The sequence below is a fragment of the Anguilla rostrata genome, chromosome 3 (assembly GCF_018555375.3).
Source record: "Anguilla rostrata isolate EN2019 chromosome 3, ASM1855537v3, whole genome shotgun sequence".
NCBI lineage: Eukaryota > Metazoa > Chordata > Actinopteri > Anguilliformes > Anguillidae > Anguilla > Anguilla rostrata.
In genome coordinates, this window is record NC_057935.1 from 50,428,049 (window position 1) to 50,452,483 (window position 24,435).

The following is a 24,435-nucleotide window of genomic DNA, read 5'->3' on the forward strand; positions in this document are numbered from 1 at the left end:
AAATCTAGGTGGTAAAAATATATGGGAAATGGCACCCGGAGTGACACAATATGCATGATCTTTACTATAAAGTAGCAATCCAGTATTCACATAAGGCAACAATGTTCACATGCTTGCTATGCCTCCCCTTGTTTTTTTCCTGGTAAATTTCTAGTGATTCAGCTAATGTTAACACTAGAAAGGCCATGTATTTTACTACCTAAAATGACCTGTAAAACAAGTTCATAGGTGAAGCACAATATCTCTTGATTATGTTAGTGCTGGTTGATTCCCTAAGCCTTATTTATTTGTTTGTGTGTCTGTGTGTTTGTTTGTTTGTTTTCTGTGACAAATTTAAATAATGCAGTTTACACTTGAAAGTTGTGTATCTACGAAGCAAATGGTTAGCTACACTGATTTTCCTGCAAAAATATCTTGTTCCCAAATATTAGAACACTGCCATGCAATTAACTTTGTGATGATGAAATATATCTTAATTTGAGAAAAATATGCTTCATTTATAGAATACGTACAAGTGCTGCCACGTGTGCGTGAAAACAAAACCGACTTTATTCTCTTTTTTTAAACGATGTGTGAAAGTGGAAGTGCAGTTTGCGTCATCAGTGAAAAATAAATCGAACGGTGATTTTTAAAAGCTGTGACACACATTCTGTCACTCAGATGAATTCAGATGTTACCATTGGTTGACACATGCACAACCCCAACTTTGCCTTCTCTCGGTGAATGAATGTTGAAACGCCCTCTGATTTGAACATTATAGTCGCATCTAGTGCATTTCAGACAGTTAGCGCTGTTTATTTTTACTTTACACATGGATCCATGTAAAGGCAGATACATGTGAAACGATCTTCATATGAACGACGCCTACTGATGTCAGTAAATATTCAAACTTCTGAGCTGCATTTTTATAGTTGTGACCAGAAATGAATTGGTTCCATCTAGACGATTTTATTGCAGGATGGATAGGGGGTGAGTGAGTGCTTGCCTTAGTATTATTATTTTTAGTAATTCTATTGATATTATTATACTTGCCTAAAATAGGGATTTTGATGCATTCGATGACGTTGTATAGCCTATGCTACTTGATTACAATTGTTGATCAGAGTTAACTGAATATAACTAGCTTATTGATGTTATATGACTAGATTTCAAAACATTTCGTTCATAGAAGAAATTCCTTTCTGCATCATGAACGTGGCTGTATTTAGCTACTTTATTTTATTTTTCTACTGAGTTTTTATTACTCTATCAGTCCCTTTAATACTGTATTTCGTTTGTGGTCTTTTCCAGACTTCGGTTTTTTGCAGAAATTCAGCGAGTACATTGTAGCCTAAGCAGAACACAGCAATAGCGGCAACAGCCATAAGGGGCGTTGTTGCCCGGTTGTTTACAAGTGCAGGATCTTTTCATCACATTTAATGCCGAATCGTCTAATTTAAAATTAATTTCATGCCTACAAGTTTTTTTGGTTACTTCTCAATTGAAAACTGTCTCCTGTTTTGTTTGCTTCGTACATAATGTTTTTTCTGGTAGTATTATTTTCTTTTAAGTCAATGGTTGCCGGATTTTAAAAAAAGGCTGAGTTGATTGCAATAGCAAAGGAGAAAGTTTCCCGGCCAAGCGTGATAGGCTACTAACGTAAAACATCATGGCGAAGCAGACGCTTTGCTGGTGCAGTGTTCGTCCAAAACCGTGCTACCGTTAGTAACAGTTAATCACACTAACATTGATTTTTTTTTTAAATGCAGACATGCCTGAAATATTATATGGATATTGCTTAAAATATTACATGTACCTCATCGGCCTAGATAATATCAAACGTAAGATGTGTGAAGCTGAAATATACAATGCGCACAAAGTTAATACGACAGGAAGAATAGGGGATGTGGTCGATAGCACTGCTAAGAAGGAGGGGCATGATTTTACAATTTTACAGTACTGTATAGTAATGTATATGCACTGCAAACACACTAGGGAAAATGTGCCAGTAGTTATGAACAGAGTGCCCTTATTAATTATGCATGAAAGAAAGAAAATTAATTTCTGTTTCTTGGTTTTCCTTCTCAAATGTCTTGCTGCAGGAGCCTCCAGTGTTGTTGTGGGGCATCCACTTGACACAGTTAAGGTAAGTTCTGACACAGTTAATGGTGCAGTACAAGAAAACCTGTATTGTGTTAGCTTTACTTAGCTTTACTTTGCTTGGCCCTATATGGGTTTGTTGAGTTTTATGTTGGGTAGATCGCCCAATATATAGGACCACTGGGGCTGGGTAAAAACTAGACTACTATAGCATATGAGCCTGCATAAACATATGCATGTCAAGCCCAGGTCAGTGTTCAACATATGTCTTGAAATCAGCTCTCCAGCTGTAGGTACTGTAGGCCGTGTCATGTCTCCAAAAATAGCTCTTGGCACCCCTGGCCTTTGGCTCTGTCCCTCGGGTCATGTGCAATCTGGCTAAGCACTGCTTTTCACCATTCTGTCCCACAGACTCGTTTACAGGCCGGGAAAGGTTACAGAAACACCTTTCACTGTGTTCTCACCATCTACCAGAAAGAAAGTGTAAGTGATCATATCATTTCCCCCCTTATCATTTCAAGGCTTTCCCACGACATGATTTTTTAAATGTAAAATACCACAGGGTAAGAAATCATCACCCTTGAATGAACTTTCTTTTAATTTTCCAGCCTGTGCAGATAACTAATTTACAGAGAGTACTGATAAATATAAAAATGAATTAAATGAATGATCGTGTGGAGATGACATCTTACTAGAAACAGAACTTAACTAGAGAGCCAGGGTATCACAAAGGATTACAGTGTTTCTAGCCTGATGCAGTTTGTTCCAGAGCAAAGCACATTTAGTTACATCACATTGCATTACATTTTATCGAAAGTGACGTATGATGAGTGCATTCCGAAGGTCATTGGAACAACTACAGAACAACGGGACAATAAGTAACAAATCTCATAAAGTATCAGTTTTCCATAGCCATAAACATCAAGTCTAGTTCACACAGTAAGCATAGGCTACGTCAGTAAAGTTATGGGGAGTCAAACTAGAAGTAGAACTTTTTTTAAACTCATCTCAATCTCAGACCTGTGGAAAATAACAGCTCCTTGAGTTCCAATTCACGCTCCCTGCAAGCAGAGGGGAAAAAGAAAAGGCAGGACCTAGTTCTGCTAGATTTCATTCTACATTTCAAATAGCTTCTTGCCAGTTGGACAGCTCCTCTGGATGCCAAAAGCTCCTACTTGTCCTCACATTGTTCTTCTGCTCTTGCCAGGTTTCTGGGTTTTTCAAAGGACTCTCCTTCCCTTTGGCCAGCATTGCTCTCTATAACTCGGTGGTGTTTGGCTTCTTCAGCAACACGCAGAGGGTCATTAGCAAGTTTCGCTATGGTGATGGGCATCACCCCTCCAGTATACTGGACCTGACACTAGCCAGTATGATGACAGGCTTTGTTTCTGTGGGCATGGGAGCCCCAGTGGACTTGGTGAAAATCCGGCTGCAAATGCAGTCTCACCCTGTTCTTGCAGGTAGGGGGGGACAGTCTGTTGAAGCAAAAGTCACTTTTGCAATTAGAACTTTCGACTTTAGAAGTGTTTGATTGTAAATGCGTCCGGCTGTGCTTACAGGTCAATTTACAAACCAATTATTAATTTGCAAATGAAGCAAAATTACATCCCAACAGTGAGATTACAACAGTATAACCAGGAAGCCAGTGGACAGGGGCACTGTACTTATCCCAGAAGAAGAAGCACCTCATGCATTTTTGTGCATTTTTAAAGAGAACCTCAACCTTGCTGGGAACGTGCCACTACGTTCAGTGGGAATCCGGAGTCAGACTGTCTACAGGGGCCCCATTCACTGTATTGGCAGCATCCTACAGAGCGAAGGAGTCCAAGGACTGTACCGAGGGGCAGGGGCCATGTTGCTGCGGGACATCCCTGGATACGCCCTCTACTTCATCCCCTACACCCTGCTCTGTGATTGGTTTAAGCCTGACCAAAATGCCTCCCCTCATCCTTGCTACATATGGCTGGCAGGTGGATTAGCAGGTAACAGCTTTATTACAGCTTTTTGCCATGAAACTCATTTTTGAAAGGGGTGGCTTTTGAAAACAAGGAACAAATAAAATGTTTATGCAAAACTAAAGAGGAGGTGCATCACTGAAAGATAAAACGTATGGTTTGAGTAAATATTGAACATTGCTTGACACTAGAAAATTGTCTTCATTTGAAAACTAGCAAGTAGCTCATACATCTCAGCAATATGCATAACATTCTGTCGTGAACGTTCTTTGTTTAATTTGGCTTCAGAGAAAAAGAACAAAGTGTAGTTAAAAAGTGGAATTTATTTGCACACTGACTCCAATGGGCTGCTTATGTTAGAATAAGGATAAGATTGACATTTTATGTACTCACTGTACTTTTGGTGCTTTTTTTCCTGGAATATTCTATTTTTCATGGAATAACTGGTGTCAAATCTAAACTGGTATCACAAGCACTGTCTGTTTTGCCCTTAACTTTGAACGAAAATATATATTAAAGGTTTGTTTCTGAGTTAGTAACAAACCTTTAGTTACAATTAAGTTAGAATCTAAGGAATTTTTAGACTAGGTCTGGATCTCAGTCAATGAAAATGTGATTTTTATACAGTCGATCTTCAATTCCGTGTATAAATATGTACAATACCACTGAAGTATACAAATAACGTCATCTCACCCAATGTGAAGAAGCTTGTTCTAACTTCCTCCAGTGCAAATCCTGATGTTGTTCGCACAACATTTTAGAATCTGGCTGTAAAACCCTGTAAAAGGGAGTGCACAGGAGTGCCTTAAGCAATGAATGATGACTGTCATTTTATAATGCATTTTTGCCAGTTTTGCAAGTTTATCTTCTTTCTGGCATTTAACACCAACGGACATCTGACCTCCTATGCAGGGTCCATCTCCTGGGTCACTGCAACCCCAGTTGACGTGGTGAAGAGTCGATTGCAGGCCGATGCTTTCCACTGCAGGAAATACAGAGGGATAACCCACTGCATAATCAGTAGCTATAAAACAGAGGGTTTGCATGTAAGCTCAGCCACTTGCTATAATGAATGTAGTTACTCTACTTGTTATGTCATTGCTTACCTGTAACATTTCCTGGTAAAACAGGTAGTACAAACAGAACAAATAAAAAAACCAGTTGCAATAAGTTGGCAAGTTAACAATGTTAAATTGTAAAACAGATTATTGGCTGACCTTTATTTGACTTCTGTGGTGAATGATCTAGCCATGCGAATGACGCAGAATGATAAGATTCAGAGGCAGAAGAATCAATAAAAATAAATGGGAGGGGAGAGATACGTTAGTTATTTTGTAGACTGTATAAGCCTAAGACATAATATTCAACATGCTCATAAATGCAGTTACCGCATAAAAAATACAGAAAGGATCGAACAAAAAAGATTATTGCCAAGTACTGAGGTGTTGACTGTAGGGTACCTTGATGTACGATGTAATTAACTGCTCTGTTAAAGTGTCTAATATTTGTGTTCACAAACAACTAGACATGCTCGAAGAAAACTGAATGCAGTGACCACAAATGGCTAAACTGTAGATATGTCGAAGACCAATATATTAGGCGTGAAGTTAAGACAAATCCCATGAATCTTTTCCCAAGCATCTGAAATCCTGCTTCTTTTTCTGCAGGTTTTCTTCCGTGGGGTGACAGTGAATGCCATCCGAGGATTCCCCATGAGTGCCACCATGTTTTTGGGCTATGAACTCTCTTTGGATTTCTTTAGGAGTCTCTAGGAGGTCATCTGCCCTCTGCTACCATAGGCTCTTAAAGATTTGACCAGGAAACCCTTATTTGGAAGTGAGGCACAAGATAAGCTGCAGGTTTGTGGGGGTCATTATTGCTGGTTGAAGATATGTATTGTTACAAGTATTCACACATTTCTTACATTAAGAAAACAAGTTAACATTACAGTATGTACTGTATATGTTTACAGAAAAGATGAAAAAAAGTATGTCTCTGTACACTCAAAAATCAAGCAAGATTTCTTCTTTACATATAATTGAATACATAACTGCAGTTCTGTTATATACATTGGATATATTTAGCTAACTTAGGATATTACTTGAATGTAAAACAATGACAACCTATAAAATATGATACATTTGATTCAGTATCAGTCAGAATTGCATTACTAATATGGTTAGGCTTTTTTATAAGTAATAATGTAGACAATTATTAACAATTCTATTAACGCACATGCAAATAATTTATTCTCTCTGTGCAATATCTTAATTTCATATATTGTGGAACAGGAACATTCCCAAGAGAAAATAAAATGTGTTGACATGCCTTCTCCTGTCCAGATTTATTTGTTTTTCACATTTCTAAGTGTGTTGTGTACTTCATGCCAAAGGAATTTTGCTGTGCAAAAAGAGAGGCCCAGTGCAATGTGAAACTATTGCCGTCCTTAGGACTACTTGAAAGTCCATTGGCCCCATTTTAAGGATGTAAACACACCAATCCACATGCCCAAATGACTGACCCGGCCCCCATTCCACCTGCCAAAAGCAAGCTCTAAATAACACAGGATTGAAAATACCGATCTCAGCACATTTTGAAATACTACTAACCACCTAGTGGCCCCATTTTATTTCAGCTAAACTATGACCCCATATCAAAGTACTGCACAGTCTGCTTGTTTGAGGAAAAATTGGGAGTTCACTGTTTGTTGTGTTACAACACAGTACGGGCAAAATATATCCTGGAATCAGTGGGAGGGTCATGAGATAAGGGGCCCATGTGTTCTGAACAGTGAGGGGGAGGCAGTGCACAGAGCTTCTGCAATACCTTCAGTGAGTATTACAGGTTGTACATCACCATGGTTGGTTTTCTTTCACCATTACAGTCTGGTTTGTGTTCTGTCTTCACAGGCAGGCTTCCTGCCTCTCTTCTACAGAACCTCCATGGTGTGCCAGCTATGATTTGGAAAGTGTCATTTAGGATATGCACCTATTGTGGAAAAGAATTTCCTCCTTGAGGACAAATAAACTATCTATCTATCTATACACTGTAACATCACTTTGAAGTTGCTATAAAGTTCTTAATGTGTTACAGCTTAGCTGTGTGTTTCCGCGATGCTGAGAAGAATACAAACTCCTCGGTTGTACTATCTAGCTGATAAGTTCTCATCTCATGGCTGAAGGACACTGATAAGCATGCACAGTAGGGAAGGTTGTGTGTTCTCATGAAAAACTAAAAGACATGAGTCAGGGTGTCACTTTATTTCCATACATTTTCCAGCATTAACTTGTTAGATCACTAGATTACTCTCAACGTGCAGTAAAGACTCACAAACAGTTTTTTCCCCCAGGCCATCAGGCTTCTCAACCAGCAACATTAATCTCAGCGATCACATTGATCACATGACCTCCTATGTATGCTGCTTCACTTCCTATGTACATTCAATGTACTTCCCATCTTACCATTCAATGATCCTTTATTTAGCATGATCATTATTTGGTCCTGTGTCATAGCATTAAAAAATATAAGAAATGTATTTATAAAATGTTTTAGTTTGTATTCAACAAGAAGCAGTGCCATTTTTGTATGGTGCAAGTTGCTTTTTCAGTGGCCATATGTGTAAGGAAGGTAACCCTATAGATTTGCAAAAGTGCAGAGACTAGAATGTACTGAAGAGGTGCAGATGAAAACATCATTAATGAATGATAATCATACATCTCATGAATGTCCTCTCTGAAGTGATGACTAAATGACTTTTTATGAGTTCACTTGAAATACAAATCTGTCACATATTCCAGCAACATTATAAATTATTTGTAATTTCACACTTTAAAGACATGCTATTGTTATGCAAACATGAAATACCAATAGTTTATGTCTAACATTCCTACTATGAAATAGTAGGTATTATGTATTGGTGCAATCTTTACTAAATTATCTTGAATGATTATGCAAAATACAGCATTTTGCCTTACGTGGAGATCATTGTTACATGTGTGTACCCACATATTCTGCTAGGTGGCAGTGTTTCCTAAAAAATGAAAACTGTTAAGCCAAAATCCCAGCAAATCATTCAATGAATTACTTTCTGCATATGGATCATATTGTTGTTTCTACCAAGGAAGTGCTGGCACATTTACTTTTACTTTGCAACAATTACCTATATGCATAGTATGTTGGCTGAAACATGCATTATAACATGGAAGAAGGTGAGATATACAATGATCAACTAGCTGAAACTAAAAACATGGAAAATATGTTGAGTAAACAATATTTATGGTGGCTTGGACATTAAATCTTGATCACCTGCATGGTCAGGTGGTTGTCATGAATAGATAGAACGATGTGTCTAAATCCCCTGCTCTCTGCAAAGCACCTAGATAACATCACACTGATCTTCGTTCTTTTCTTTTTAATGCCAGTGGCCTTCATCTCTTTATTATTGCAAAACAACCAATGATTTGAAGCATTTCTGCAGAAAAAATCTTTTTGAAATTCCAGTACAAAACATCCTGACATTTTTGTGGATTTATTTTTTATTTTTTGCCAAAGCATATCATTTTATTGTCTGGGTGAGAAAACAGGACAGCATTCTTAGAAGAAAAAAAAACCTTGGGCCACATTATTTGAAAAAGGTTGATTGTAATTTAAAATTTGGGCATAACATATTGCTCCTCTGCCTAAAACAAGTACTTGATTTTCTTGTGCTGTATGGTGACACTTTTGTGAGAACTCTGATTAGTCATTAGTGTAGATTAGGTTAAAGATAATCAGCGGTGATCTGCTGACTGTGTGACAACTGTGAGCCAAGTTTTAATTGTCTGATACATGTTTCTGATATATATAACTCCTCATCTAACTTGTTTATTCAGTAAGAAATCCATTGTTATTATTGCTGTTCATTATAATTATTGTAAAAGTATCAAGAAAGGGCATATTTATTTGAAATGCCAGTCACTCACAGCAGCATTCCCATTATACTCATGTGTGTAAAAAATGAGATTTGATAACACAACATGCCTATCAAGAAAAAGAATCCATTGTAAGTATGTGAGCTAACAAACATCACATGCTTTCCTAGAGCTATTGTTGTGAAAATGTTACGAATTTGCAATCAAAATTAATGGAAGATTTTCAGCCTCACTTCTACATAAGGATGATGATATTAGACACAATGCTTCAGTGTGTTGCCTCTATCAGTGAAAGGTTTTTTTTCTGTATATGGATATTACAACTGTGGTGATATTTCAGTTTGAGAGGAAATGTCAGTCATCTTTTATTTATATACATAGACTGGGAGTGTGGACCTGAATGCCTCTGCTATCAGGGCTTAAAATTAAACCCCATTTAATTATTATTATTTTTTTTTAAGTTTAGCAATCTTAATTAATTGCAAGTCCCTGTAACTGTATACATGGGGTATTTCAGGGTATAAAAGTGGCCAACTACAATGGCTTTGTATATTCTGGAAAACAGTATAGTTTGAATATATTCTTTTGACATCAGAGCAACCTTTGTCTTATGATGCAATGATAATTCAGCACTCTTTTCATTCCAGTATTCTGAAACACACCCTCTGCTCTGCCAATTACTGTAGGGTACATTTTAGTGCTTATGGCAATACCCCAAGCTTGTGAATTAATACGTATTAATACCCACCCTCCTCCCATCACTTATCTAGCTAAATGGTTGCCAATGGTACAAATGGTGCATTTGCAAATTGGTCTCAAAAAGGAAGCTGTTCCACACTGGCTGCATTTATAACCCTCTGTGAAGGAGGCCAGTAGAGCAGCACTCGAGGTTTGGGGGGAACCTCTACGAGTGCAGGTGACTCCAAATGGTAGGATGCCCCCAACCAGGCTCCTCCGCTGTCCCCTTTGTCTTGCACTGGTGCCTGCCTTGTCTTTGCCCTACAGCGACGGACCATCTTACCAAACGCCCCCCTTCCTTCACTCAAGGAAAGATGTGGAGGTTATCTATGTGCGATGCGTGCCTGCTAGTCCCAGCTACATAATGTTCCCACAAAATCTGCTGTGGCTTCATGAAAAAAAAGGTTGCGCGTTGGCGGGGGAGACACCCACTTGTGCCTGCCATTCTGCCAGGTCGGGGGTGTGTTTGTTCAAACGAGGAAGGATGGGGGTGGGGTGGGGGGGTCTAGAAAAGCATTTCTGCTGCTGTGTTTGTATTTTTCTGCTCAAATTTTTAAAAAGCTTTCCAAAAGTTTGTACATGTTCAATATGGTCAAAAAGTCTTGTGTTTACTGCCTTAATGACTACACACACTGCTCTCTCATTTATGTAGTACAGTAGTTTTCCATTTAAAAGGTACATTAATATAGGCATTTAATTAATGTCAAAATAGAGAATGCAGACAAAATTTGCTCTGAAATAAAACAACCTCCTGGAGCGTTATTTGGCTGATTGCTCAGCATGTTATTGAGGCTAATAGCCAGCTTATTGCTGGGTGGGTCGCAAGTCACTTATTCACCTGAGAAAGGCATGAAACTGTTTATGGAGTTTGTTTGGTATAGCAGACTGAAGCAGAATGAATAATATTAATAAAATATGATCTACTTGTCAGTTCATTTGATACATTAGACCCTTTGCTTATATGCACAGCTTTTTATCTATTCCTCCCCTAAAATATTCTCAGCTATCCTCTGAAAACTGCATGTGCTCATGTAGTACAGTCTGGCCTGCAGAGTTTAATGGTCACTGGTTCTTGAGTGAGAGCATTTAAAGAATGCAGCGCTCCTTGGCAGTGTAAAGAATACCCGCTCGGGTTCTGTAATAGTACCTGTAATGTTGTCTGTGCAGGACAACAGACATGTGGAATAGACAAGGCAAAAGGTGGTGTTCAGTGAAGCCCAAGGGCGTGTTTATTTACAACACTAGCAACGCTCAATGTCGTCGTTAAGCTTGGGGAATTAGCGGAAGAGGCTGGGTAGCTGCCAGGGAGAATATCTGGGGAAACTCACACCACGACAGACTTCAGTACAGCTGTTCTGGCTCCTTGTCTGTTTAGAAAGAAGACCAGGTTAAAACCTAGTATATGGCTGGACCTAACACATGTGAACACATTGAACCTGGTACTTGATTGGAAATATTTAATTAGAAATGTTTAGCTGTTTAAATTGACCTCATATAAAATGTAATATGTGTATGCCGCTATGGTTAAAAGTGTCTGTTAAATGTCAAAATGTAAAATTTGATTTATCGAAAAATAAAATATATTAGCTTAATGTATCATCATGTATCAGAACTCTTTCACTGAAATTTCTTAGAAATAAATGTACACATTTGGAAAGCGCCTAGTAGATTTGTCAACACTGAAAGCTCTACTACACTGGTGACAGCATTCTTTGGCATGTAGTAATTGGTGTCCACTCCTCAGAGCAATAAATGTAGGCAGCTTTTCTGTGTGTAAGCAACTTGCTTTCACACTTGACCCTGTGGTGAAATGTTGCCAGCTTGTACTGATCAAAACAGAAAAAGGCCAGCTGGATGATTATTCAGAGCCAGTTTGCCTCACCCAAGGGGCCAGGCTTCGTTTTTGCAGCTCACTTACTGCTCTCTAACACCAGTGTGATTGGCTCCAGTGTGATGACTCAACCCAGTAAAGAAGGAGGGGGGGTACAATTAATTGTGGAGTACAGAGGCAAATCAAGAATAAATATGGCTTGGAGCTCACTATATTCATATATGTGGAATCTTTAGCCAACAGAATAAGTGCACACCTATAGAAGTGTCAGAGTGCACAATGATGTGATAAGTGTTGTTTAGACCAGAAAATATACCAGAGCCGACCATGCAGGGGAAGCAGGCAATGCTGTTAGGCCGGAAGTGCTTTTGGTGCTTCCGCGTTCGTAGAACAAAACAGATAGCTCTAACAGAGGCTAGCATTGTTCCCCGAATTGGCATTTCAATAGAACTGATTCAGAGAGGGCTTTTCTTGCTGCAGGTGAAATTATTGTAATCTCGAGTAATAAAATGTTTGCAGCTTTTACCATGCCATTGAAGAGACATCATTTCAGGGTGCTTTACTCCTGTATCCCATGAAATATTGACAAAAAAGTAGATAATATGAATCTATGAAACTAATGCTTTAAGAAGGCTGTCGTCTCCAATGTCTCTCTTAAGAGGGATGATTTGCAGTGGGCATTTTAACATGAAGCTCTGTTCATTTATAGTGGCACATAAGTGCACTGACCAGGTCCCCTTTTGAAACTTAACTGGAGCCAGATACTTATTCATTTTGACGTTTTTGCCTGCAGCCATTATTGATCTAAATTGTGAAATCCATTAACCTTGTACTGAGAGGGTCATATGGTGTTGTGCCTAACAAGCTATTATCACTGTTAGAGTAAACTCTAAAAATGTATGGCAGGTCAAAAACGTGATACATTTATATTTAAACATAGTATCTTGCTTTACAGAAAGATGTGGCTGGGCTTGTGGAGTGAATCAGGTACCACTAACTCATATTAGTAGGCTACCATTCTTAGAATTTATGATTGACCAAATCTCTGGAAGACTATAGCAATTCAGAATTGGATGTTAGTGTTTGTCAGGAGTCTAGCATGCTACCCAGTATGTGTTCAACACACCAACAAAATGAATCCTCAATCCTCACATTTCCTCTTTTTTTCCTCAAAATCCATGATGTGAACTCATGATGTTCTCAAAGAAACTGCTATCTGTGTTTATCTTTCACAACACCATACAAAATTACAAAATGCTATCAATGCTTATTTTTCAGTTTTGTTTTTATTATGCTGTGATACTCTTAATTAGCAGATAAAGAGTCCTTTGATGTATATTATTCACTTGCTCTGGAATTCTACACCCCATAAGGTGATGTGTGATATTCAGTTTGAGCCAAAGAATGCGCATTTCCCACAGTTAGGTTACGTGATGTATATATGCAGCCTGAAACCTGAAATACTAAGGAAACTGTTTCTAGCCAAACTGAAAACAAACTAGAAAAGCTTCCAAAGGAAACTGTCTTGTAGTTTATTTTTGTATGAATATATGTACAGTACCTGTACACAGACTGTGTGAAATAATATGGAGCTGCACATGTAACCAGACACCTGGAAGTAAAAATGATACGTAATAAAACCAATCAAGGATAGGTAGAAAGCATATAGAAAGATAGAAGTAGGGGAAAGCATGTGAAAGAATGAAAAAATCAGTGCTGCATACAAGAGAAATACTGCAAACTGTTTTAGAAATAAAAATGGTGCTGTATTGAAATTCCAGGTAGAACATGCTGTTACTATGGCTGGTGATAGGGTGATGGTGTGTGGTGTGTCACAGGTGCTAGAATACATGACTGTGCTTCTGGTTACACCATAACACTCCCAGAATTACCCCAAATGGGAGCAATTCAGATGTTGTAGAATATTACCAAGTGGATGGAGTGAAATGAATGTAACATTTGGAGTGAATGTACCATTCAGAGTGAGCCATCACAAAACATGTTGACTGCTACCCCGACAATTACAGTTGGTATTTTTCTCCTACCTTAATTCATTAAAGCAGACATTAAAATGCAGGGTCATTGCCTTAAATTAATTCAATATATGGACTTTAACAGGGAACAACACGAATCATAATGAACAAAAGCAGGTGCCTAATTTAAGCAAAAGAACATTTTGTGCATTTAGTCTCTAATCTAATTCTGAACAGCAAATAACAGAAGAAATAGCCAGGTATAAATGTCAGCCTGCAGGTTTTCAGTCTAACTTAATGCAACTATACAATCCTTTTAAAAAATGCATGTGATTTTTATCATCCTATTACAATTTTTAAGACATTTGTTTTGTTGAAACTAATTACTGTATGGATATATTGGAATCACTGCGCTCTTAAAATAATAACAACCATTTCTGGTAAGTAATAAGATTTCAGCGTTACATGCTTTAAATTTTTTTTTTTTTTTTTTTAACACCCACAAAAAGAAATAAAAAATTAAAACAGAAAAGATCAGGGCCTTGTTTCCCAAAACAATCTTAATACTAAAATGATCGTAAATAGTCATCTTAGGAAGTATCTTTTCATTTACAAGGTTTTTCCTAAATGCTTCTTAACTAACTAGATGGTCTTAGAATTGATTGTGGATTAACAAGAGCCTCAAGGAGAAACAGGTTGATGGTGACCATAAGACTTTTTAATAAATGGATGTAGAATATCTCTGAATTATGTACATAATATTGATAATATCAATAGAATATTTATATTGAATGAAAAAATGAAAATGTTTAAATTGAGAAAGGCAAGACATTGGTGGTTTGTGCAAATATAGACAGTTGGTGTACTTCGGTAGAAAGTTTGATAAAACCATGCACAACAAGGTCTGTGGATGTTTATGAGTAACCGTGTCATTATATTTAGAAAGAGACATTGCTGTTGTGTTTTCTAATTAAAAGTTTTGGTACTTGAAGCACCACAAATGTTGGCACCATTGAGGTCCGTTGTATCAGGGTGAGTTGCAGCAGATATCTAGAAAACATGTCTAATTTCAGCAAAACTACCTGGATGGATAGAAAGCACCCCGGGTAAGTGGAAATATAGCTTTATTTTCTTTTTGAGTGAACTGCCCATTTAACTATCAAGCACGCACACTTTGGGAAACATTTGTGAAAATGAACAAACATGCTCAAGATGGCACTTTATCTCTGAGACTGTTCGGTAATGGGAAACGAGGCCTACTCATACCATGAGCATTAAGTGCAGCAACATTGAATGAGTAACATAAGGTAATTTTGTAAAGAGCTTGTCACGTCAAGAAATGAGTTCTGGTACAGAGAAGTGATTTTAGCGAAGGTGATCAATTCATTAAAGAAATGTGCAATGTCCAAATACAATTAATGATATTGTTCTGGTTCTCCTTCTGACAAATTCCAAATTGAAATGCAGATTAGCACAACAGGATGTTCCAGGCTCTCTGCGCTAGAGGTGAGAATTGGCTTTGCTGATCTGTGTGTCATCAGTGTGTGCGGTGACAAATCCAGGCAGTGCCAGGGCTGGTTCTTCCATCCTCCGCTGTGATTAAAATTAGCCATCATCGAGGAGTGTGCATGTGGGGGTGCTATCTGTCAGCAAGATTGCCACTTTGGCAGGACTGGTGGTGGGGGCCTGGGCCAGGCAGCATGCTATAAAATATTCAAACTTCTATATAACTCTGTCAGCAAAGTACTGCTTGGAGTGATGGAGCTGTCCTGGGCTTCCATTAATGCTGGATATTCTGCACTCGCAGTTTCTACACAGGTAATACACGTATCCCCACAGCAACAGCATTGTGAGAACAATCTACGTGAGCCAAGTGACTGGAATTGCATCTTGACTTCATTAGAAAGGAATATGCCTTGTGTGCTTTCACTCTGGCCACAGGAAATGTGTTTTTCAAGAAGTAAAATTCCCTTTTCCTTCATTTTCCAACGCAAGGTCTGCCTCAATATCTGAGCTTGAGTATTTAATTCTGCAATGAAAACATGAGTAGATGTGGGTAGTAGGGTTTGTGTGTGTGTGTGTGTGTGTGTGTGTGTGTGTGTGTGTAGTAGATCAGTTCGTACACCTGAATGTATAAATAGCAACTTACTGGGTTAGTGGAAAATGAGAGGTCAGGGGTTGCGGTAGCTTCTATAAAATGTGTGTCTTCAAAATTACTACATTAGACCAGTTTCAAATTTCATTCTCACATACTGTAATAAAGTGAGTGGCACCAGTGCAAATCAATACAAAAAAAAATTGAGTTTTCAATTAGTCTACTGTACCTGCAAGTCTTTGGGCTGTGGAATGAAACCCTTATCGACATGGGGAGAACATGCAAGCTCCACACAGGAAGGCCCAGGCCCGAGATTCAAACCCAGGACCTTCTTGCTGTGGGGCAACAGTGCAACCCTCTGCACCAATGTGCTGCCCCTCCCTTCTCCTTGTGTGACATTATTTTCAAAAATCTAAACACTTCTTTCATCAAACATAGAATTTTTTGTACCGGATTTAAAAATCAATCTTTTGAAAAGATTTATTTGTCCAATTTGGAACAACAGTAGCTCCCTGCTGTCATAGCTTGGCCAGGTATAACAGATGAACTACAGTTCAAGGAAGATAATGAAGCTGCAAAACTTAACAGTTGCTATCAAGTGAATAACAAGAACAATACATTACAGAAAGTCAGAATTTTTTTTTAAATGTAATTCTGTTCAGCACCATCATCCTCTATTATGTTACTAGCTATATTAACAAATGTAAAACTGTAATGTGTATCAACCTTTACAATGTTTCACATAAAATTAAACACTGGTTTCATTAGAACTTGAAAGTGCCAAGTGTTTGTTTCATAGATAAAAATGCCACAGCTGAATTGTGATTCAAGCCTTTCACCATTATTATCCTGGAAAAGGCTTTCCTTACTGTGCTCTTACTTGTCCCTCAGTGCATAACATTCCACTCCAGGGTGTCAACAACAGGGCCAATCCAGATTAGAGCAGATCCGATTTAATCTTTGTTATCCACTTCTAGGCATGCACAATGAACATTTTCTGGCCCGGTCTGATCGACTGCCCTCAATTGACAAAAATCTAATAACCCACATCCCTCTGAGTTAAGCCTAAGGTTCACATTAAACCTTAATCAGGGAGGATTAATTCCCTGTATCTTATTTTTAGTGGCTAAGGAATGAGCAGTCACGTCACTTGGCTAATAGCCGAATGTCCACCGCCCCCTCATCTACCCTGTAGGCCCATTCTCATCTTAAAGAGCTGAAAATGGAGCCATTTTTTAAGTTGTACTGACAGCTTACCCCAGAAACAAAGTTATGTCCTGATAATTGAATGTCTGACAGAGCGGCACTCAACCTGGTCACATATTTCAAAGAGCAGAAGTGCCTAAATTAGCTTGTTCACAATGGGAAAGCAGAGAAAATACAACCGTTGTCATCTAATTTAAATGAAAATCTAATTGTAGGTTCGTAAACATGTATGGCCGTTACAGTTAAGAGGTTACAAAAGTCCAACATATGATGTTCATCTCAAAAACAAGGTTTTTAGTAGAGATAATATTGGGAAAAAGCCCAAAAAATAAATACATGAATAAGCGCAAAGGCCAAACTGTCACCACTGGGAAGGCTGCTGAAGATTGAATCAAGCATTGTCTTAAATCAACAGCCAAACTGATTATTTTCAGAGGAATGCTATATATGCTTCAAATGCACCAATTACGTGCCATGTTGTTTTATAAGAATTAATGCTATGTAAAAAAAAGAAGAAACTAAAAGGCAATCACTGCCAAATTATGTAAATACATACGGCATATCTAAAATAATGGTACCGGCCATTAAAATTGATAGGATGTTTAGACAGCTGTATACCTGTAATCAAACAGGTTCCAATTACACAAATTAATGACTGCCACACACTAGCCTCCAAATGAAATTCCCTAATCAAAACTGTGTTGTCAGCCACCAGTATAACTGCCCTTATTTACTCTGCTATAAGGAATCTGATAAGTGCTATTTACAAATGTAACTAAATTGTTGTTATTGTTCTATTGTTATTAAGAATACATTTGCATTTTTTAAAAATGATTATATTATTTTTTAGGTAAATGATGATTCAGCAGTTTCACCATGATTTATATTATCTGTGTGCTCACATAAACACTACATATACCCTCAAATCAGTTTGGAAAGCATATTTATTCATTCGTTCATTCATTCATTTAGTACATGTCAATGACTGTTATGTCAAAAGTGTTGACCTTTCTCACTTCAAAAATAACTTCCAAATGTTCAAATTCATTCAGATTCATTGTAGGCTTTTTTATAGGTCCCATTCAATTTTTCAGTTTTACCTTTTCAATTTCAAATGAAAAGAAAAGATACATATTTTATATTGGTTTTGGTATTGAGACCAGTATAGAGGAGTGAAAAAATAATCATTTTCATGCCAGGGTAATAAAAAATTAAATGGTGTGCTTATCTTATCTTTTAAAATGTATTACACAGTCTCTGTCCTTTGTACATTGTTGTTTTCATCATCTGAAATTTTTTCATAAAACTGTGGAGACATAAAATGACTCATGACATCACATTGACCTGTTTTTCAATAATGAAACACATCTAAAACAGAACAATCAAAATCACATTTTTCATCCTCTAAGCTAACACAATCCACTCAACCCACACTGGCCCGTCTGTAGCATTTATTTGTGTTCCCTAGCATACTCCACAGTTACCAGGTTACAAAAAGCCACTTGTCTCTGTAGGCCATGGGGATTCATTAGGTTACACTGGTAGATAGCTGCCTCCCTATATCAGCTTTGAACTGTACAGTATTCTTTAAATATTAAAGAGTGTATGACCTAATTTATATGAATATGATTCTATGCTGGAAGAGGTCAGAAAAGTAGTATAAATGTTTGACTTGGCTTGTCATACAGTATGCCTTCTAAGAACAACATTTTATGAATCAGTGGATTTTGGCAGCTTCATCTATTGAGCACTTGTAAATAAAAGTATGTCACTATTTTACTGGGTTATTGTTTTATTTTCATTGCATTTTGAAGAAAAACGGAACATAAAAGAATCTGTCTCATGTTATTCAACATTGATTTTTTATTGAGTATTCTTAACTTTACTTGGCCCCTATCCACTAGATTAATCCATTTCAGTCTTTTGATAACTAAATGGCAGATGCTTGATGTACGAGTGCTTACCCATGCATCATGGATGAAAATTGGCAGCTATACAGCAAAAATGTACAGCTTTAAGCAAAGATTTATTTTCTCTCCCATGGCTTGTAATACACGGTAGTAAACTAAATGAAGTTACTATAAATTATTTTGAGTTTAATACAAATTCTGCTGGAAGAGATTCCACTGTTATGTATTGTGCCTAAAAGGTTAATTTCCACAGTATTGATGGCAAAAGAGAAGCCTATTGGCCAGATGGTATATACAACGTATGACTTACATAGCTGTTACAATGCCACATTAAGAAGGCCCACACAATGAAGACTGTGCTAAACTTAATATATATCTGCCTTCAGGCCCTTCCAGTTTGGACAATTTGAACAGTGTGCTACTGTACCATGACTATATACATAAATAAATAAGTACATCCATATTGCAGTTTTTACACATTGCATTCTCTATGCCTGCTAATAGTATCACATTCTACTTATATCACCTATTCCTGAAAAAGATATTCTCATTTACTGAGAAAATTTGGGGATATTATAAAGGCCTGTGATAGAGGCAACTTTATAAATTGTTATGATTATTAAAACAACAAGACAATGAAGTCAGGGTGTCATCTGTGGTGTTAGCCATATCAAAATATTAGCTGTATTTGATATAATTATGTCAGGATTGCGGTGCTGGTGCTCTCGACCCACTGAGCTAGGGTATCAATACTGCACATTCAGGAGGTGATTCCAACCAAATTCTCTTTTCAAAAATAATTTGTGTAGAGATCTGCCGACAAATGATACATACTGTGACACAATTATGGTGCGAAGGAGTTGTGTATTGACTGTTGAAAGCATGTTTTTGATTTGTCAGGGGTGGAGCAACAACAATGGTCTTTAATAATGCTCATGATTCCCCCTCATGCAAAGTTGTTGTACTGTATATTATTCTTGAACGGGCGATAAGACCAGTTCTTACAAAGAAAGTCTGTAACACAGTTCATATCACAAGAGTCTAGTGTATATAGGCCTATATCAATTCTGTTTCTTTTGTTATTGTTTACATAATGTTAAAACATTTTGTTCTTAAAGAATAGATATTTATTCAGATTTGATATTCAGTTCAATTCAATAAACTTTATTTATTCCTGAGGGACAATTAATTTCTGGGCATATTATCAATCAACATCAAAAAAAGACAGGACATAATATACACAATAACCTGATGTCACATACGACAGAAATTCTAATAAACAAGTAGAAAAGAAAATGCAGTAAAACATTTTTCAATAAAAAGGCATGGATTATGCATGTACGCGTGAAAACACATGCACATGTAGACTCGTGACACTTAGAGAATGCATGGGAGAGGTGATCATATGTACTATTCGGCATGAAATGTCAGTCACCCCCAAAACAACATGTGTACATGAAAGTTGATACTGCCTTCTGGGAAAACATCAACAGTAATGCCAGCTCAGCAGGGCTGAAGAATCGCTACACCATGAATGTAAAAGACACAGGAAATTATTTGCAAAGCTATTCATCTTTCATTTGAAAACCACTGCTGAAAAGACACTTAATTGAATACAAATGAGTCATTTCAGTCTTCAGGTCTGGCAGAAAATCTTGAAGGTGATGAAATGAATAATTAAAAACATAAATTATTTCTGGAAATTAGAAACCATTCTGAACTCCATTAAATAATAATAAATAATTAAATTTCTATGCAGTGCGTTTCATGCAGCCTTTTAAAAAAGAAAAGGAAATTTTCAAGAATAGAATAGTTTTTTGCCTTGATCTGGTTTGGTAATTCTGTAGTCTATATCTTGTAGTCTATGTAGTCTGTATCCTAAGTGTTATTGCAGATAGAACCCTGTAATTCAAAGGGTATTGGTTACTTTGAACTTTGGAAGTCTGGATTTAAAATATTTTAAATATTTAATACCATAATGTTTGGGACAAAGGGATATTTGTTCTTGATTTGGCTGTGTACTCCACAATTTTAGATATGTTATAAAAAGCTGGATTCCACACAAAAAAAAATCTTCAACAATGGCTTCCATCTGCTGTGCTGTAGGTTGTAACAACCGAAATGGAACGACTGTATCAACATACAGTGAACATACAGACTGACATCACTTTCTGTTCCAGAAGGAAGTTAAATTACTGTTTCAATCTGCTTTTTAGAGACTTGAATGGGTGACACCAAGGGAGAACCCTTGGAATGGCTGAAGTTATTCAGGTGTCCACTGATCAAAGGGGACAGCTGATGTCCCTTTGCATCCCTGTCACATTCCATGGCTGTAAGCAATTCCAGGACGAGGGCGGTCCCTCGGTCACTAGGACAAGACCTCCCCACTGAAGGGCAGGACCTCTATCATTTAGCTTCTGGTACAGGGGTGGGTGGTTGTGGCTTTTACGCCAAGTCTTATCAGATGGCAGGTACAGTTGGATCGTTTTACTCAGCCTTTGATCCTCAGATTTCAGGAGAATTCTCACAACAAGGACCATAGAGATTCAATTTTTAAAAAATGGTGACCTTTTCATATACTCCACCTTAAAAGCATTGTATTGATGCAATTTAGATGCTCTGCAACATATACTGTACAGAATTTTTTTTCTGGTCACTGAAAAAAAAAAGATTTTTCAAAGTAAGCAAAGGTCCTATGTCATATACCAGTTATGTGTATGTCAATACCTTTAACTAGCAATGATTAAATGTATTGAATTGGTTTTGGTGCATTGTAGACTGAATCAGCAATGTTCACAGAACGTACAGTGCTTGTTTTTTCCCTCTGCAGAATGAAAGACCTCGTGCTTCATAACTGACACAGATCACTAATAGCACTGAGAGACCCTCAGTTTTTTGTTTAGTTTGTCATTTGTTTTTTTTTCTGCCTGCAGGAACATCCACACTAATCTATTCATGAATAGAGTAAGGTGTGCAGATGGGCAGCAGACAGCTGGCTTTGTCAGTGAAAAGGTGGGGTTATAGGCATCTGTCTGATGATGCCAAGGCTCCCAAATCAGCAATGAAAAGGAAGGGATGCTGTTCACCGTGACTACCTAAGATTGAGGTTGTCTGCCGCACAGTTGCGATTTATCTACTCACTCACAGATTCTTGTCTGGGCCTGGAGAAGGCAATCACTCTCCTGGGACCCCAAGATCACTGGGGGTGAAATTAATCTGGACAGTCTCAATTCCTCCTGCTTTTTTAATGTCATCATCCCTCTATCCCGTTGTATTTGCTCTTGATGAGCATACACAGGTGCCGAGATGAGGGGGCCATTGGTGCTCCCACTTTTACTCTCCTTGCTAATCCCTGCATCCCCACTAATTCCCTGATGATTTCAGCTCTTAAGGTAAAAAGATTTTGCATGCAAGCACGTCCACATTAGTTAAAAAACATACAAAAATAAAAAAGGAACAAAAGTCACACTTAGGGTGATCAAAGAGTCTATTGTCCAAAAGCAAATGCATACGTGTACATTGCAACCAATAAAAGTGTTTTAATGTGTTTTAATTGCCCGTTTAACTGTTTAGAATAAACTTAGCCATAAACCTGTTTAGCCGTTTAGCAAACATTTTCTCAGCTACAGTAGTTTTCAATAGTTATATTGCTGCAAACACATGCTTCTGCAAAAATGTCATTGTCTTAATTAAACTGAGTATAATAAAGTAAAACACAGCAAAACAAAACTTAACTTCAACATTAATGTTACATCCCCACTGTCCACAACTGAGCCAGGCACCAACCAATCAACACACAGCTGTTAAAATGAATTGTTTACAGGACAATAACAATAGTTTGGGTGTAAAACTCATTTACTACAAATTTCCTTCTAATGATCACATTGGGATTAAGAAGTCATGGCAATGACAGATAACAGACCGGGACAATGGTCATTTTCATAAGAGCCACTGGCTATGTATAAAAAGGCACACATCCAGTACGTGTTAATATTTAGGGTGCTCTGCTGTTTAATAAATGACAGCAATGGCTCAAACACAGTGTTTACAAAAACTTTAAGAAAGAAGAACTGCCTAATGGGGATTTCTTTGTTTCTGTTATTTTATTTCTATGCTGTTTCGTCTGACATGTAATGGATCACTGTAGATTGTGAAACTTGAGACAACATAATAAACACAGTATGCAGTGTTACTATGGAAACCACATGTTAATCACAATTATGAAATATAGACACTATAGAGATCCACTGTAATCAGATGAATTCATGATCCTATATCCCAGGCAACTCCAGTTTTATTTTGTTTGCTCTTGATCTTGTAAATTGTTATATTCTGTTTTGGCTTGGACTTAGCTTAGCAGCTTAGCTTGTTTAGTTCTCTCTTCCCTGTCTATGGGGGGTACAATAACCACAGCTGTGATTCCATCCTGTAACTTGTTTTATAAAATGGGCTGTGTCGATCCTGGGGTGCTGATTGGCTTTTACGGTGATTGTAATCACGATACAGTAACAGTTATTCAAACAGCTCATTTGTAAACAGTATTACTCTGCACACAAACCATTAATTACGACTAATATTACAAAATAAATAATATTGTATCATCAATTGATTTTATAAAAGCGACTCTACTTCACATCCTGCCTAACAACACCCCTCTATGTGCATTCACGATGCAGCATGGCCTCTTGCACCATATTGCTTAATTATTACTACCTTCATGGAATTCAAACAATTCTACTGTATGCAAATAAAAAAGGTTCTGTGACCATTGAGACAGTACAGTTAGTAGTCCATAGCTACTGATAATATGTGCTATGTGCCACCCTACTCCCTCTAACTCCGCTACTGTTTCCTCAGTGCTGCTCTGAATATGTGTTCTGTGACTCAACAGTGTGGATTTAATTGGTGCTTTTAATTTACATTTTTTTCCCCTTTTCCCTATGGCTGAAAGCAAAAGACCTATCAACCATGAACAACCTCATTAACTGAGCAAACAGAATCATGTTGCTTTATTAATCTTAAGAATAAACACTATCACCTCAGCCTGATTCTGAAATTACGTGAAAGGTCACCTGTCGGGGGGTGGGGGGTGGGGGGTGTGGGTGGGGGTGTTAACTGAACAATATACTGGCTTGAGGTAAAGTTAATTAGCAGGTTCTGCCAGGAACGTATCTTTTTTGTGCTTTCCCCATCTCTATCAAACCATACACCTGCTAAAAACAAGCGAGGCACCTAACTGCCTTAGCACCTAGACAGGGACTTCCCGTCCTCATTTGTGGCCCTGTCTCCGGTTTCCACAGGTGCACTGGATACCAGCCAAGGTCTTTTTACTGTAGCACAAAACCTGCTTGGCTGTCAGCGGTTCTTTTGTTCTGACCCTGCTGCTGCTGCCAGTGCTGGTGCCACTTCTTTGCTACCTGCCAAGATGTACACCAAATTGCCCCTTTGATGGGGTTTGATGACAGTGACTCTGCATGCTTGTTTGCTGCAGCTGCTGTATCACAGCAGTTCATCACATGCTCATTTGTTAAAAAATTAAATTAAAAAAAACATGCCCACAGAATATGAAAGGTTCCAGGCTGCTTACCTTTAATATCCAGCACACAAAAAAATAGATGAGTTTGCTAAGCATTGTGTTTCCTATGTGCATGTTGATATGAGCCTGTGCCACAGGGGGCTCATTCCAATTGCTTATTTCGACCTCCTGGTATCCTTTCTTAACATCCTTTCCTTTGTCC

At 37.8% G+C, this 24,435-nt stretch overlaps 1 protein-coding gene across 2 annotated transcripts; it reads left to right on the forward strand.

The window, feature by feature from the left end:
* The first annotated feature begins 714 nt into the window (after positions 1–714).
* Positions 715–7,076, forward strand: slc25a48 (solute carrier family 25 member 48). Of its 2 annotated transcripts, none has more exons than XM_064328077.1 (7): positions 715–969; positions 2,082–2,125; positions 2,491–2,562; positions 3,287–3,539; positions 3,792–4,061; positions 4,947–5,080; positions 5,702–7,076. In XM_064328077.1, the coding sequence occupies exons 1-7, from the start codon at positions 924–926 to the stop codon at positions 5,804–5,806; spliced, it is 924 nt and encodes a 307-aa protein (XP_064184147.1). In that variant the 5' UTR covers positions 715–923; the 3' UTR covers positions 5,807–7,076. The 2 variants fall into 2 exon arrangements, with proteins under 2 accessions (XP_064184147.1, XP_064184146.1); XM_064328076.1 differs by lacking the exon at positions 715–969 and adding an exon at positions 1,045–1,700.
* Positions 7,077–24,435: the final 17,359 nt, after the last annotated feature.

What these genes read in the sequence shown, in the direction of transcription:
- slc25a48 (XM_064328076.1), top strand. Translation starts at nt 1,649, where the DNA reads ATGGCGAAGCAGACGCTTTGCTGGTGCAGTGTTCGTCCAAAACCGTGC. An exon ending in GTCTCACCCTGTTCTTGCAG is followed by an intron (nt 3,540 to 3,791) that starts GTAGGGGGGGAC and finishes GCATTTTTAAAG; the next exon opens with AGAACCTCAACCTTGCTGGG. An exon ending in ATAAAACAGAGGGTTTGCAT is followed by an intron (nt 5,081 to 5,701) that starts GTAAGCTCAGCC and finishes CTTTTTCTGCAG; the next exon opens with GTTTTCTTCCGTGGGGTGAC.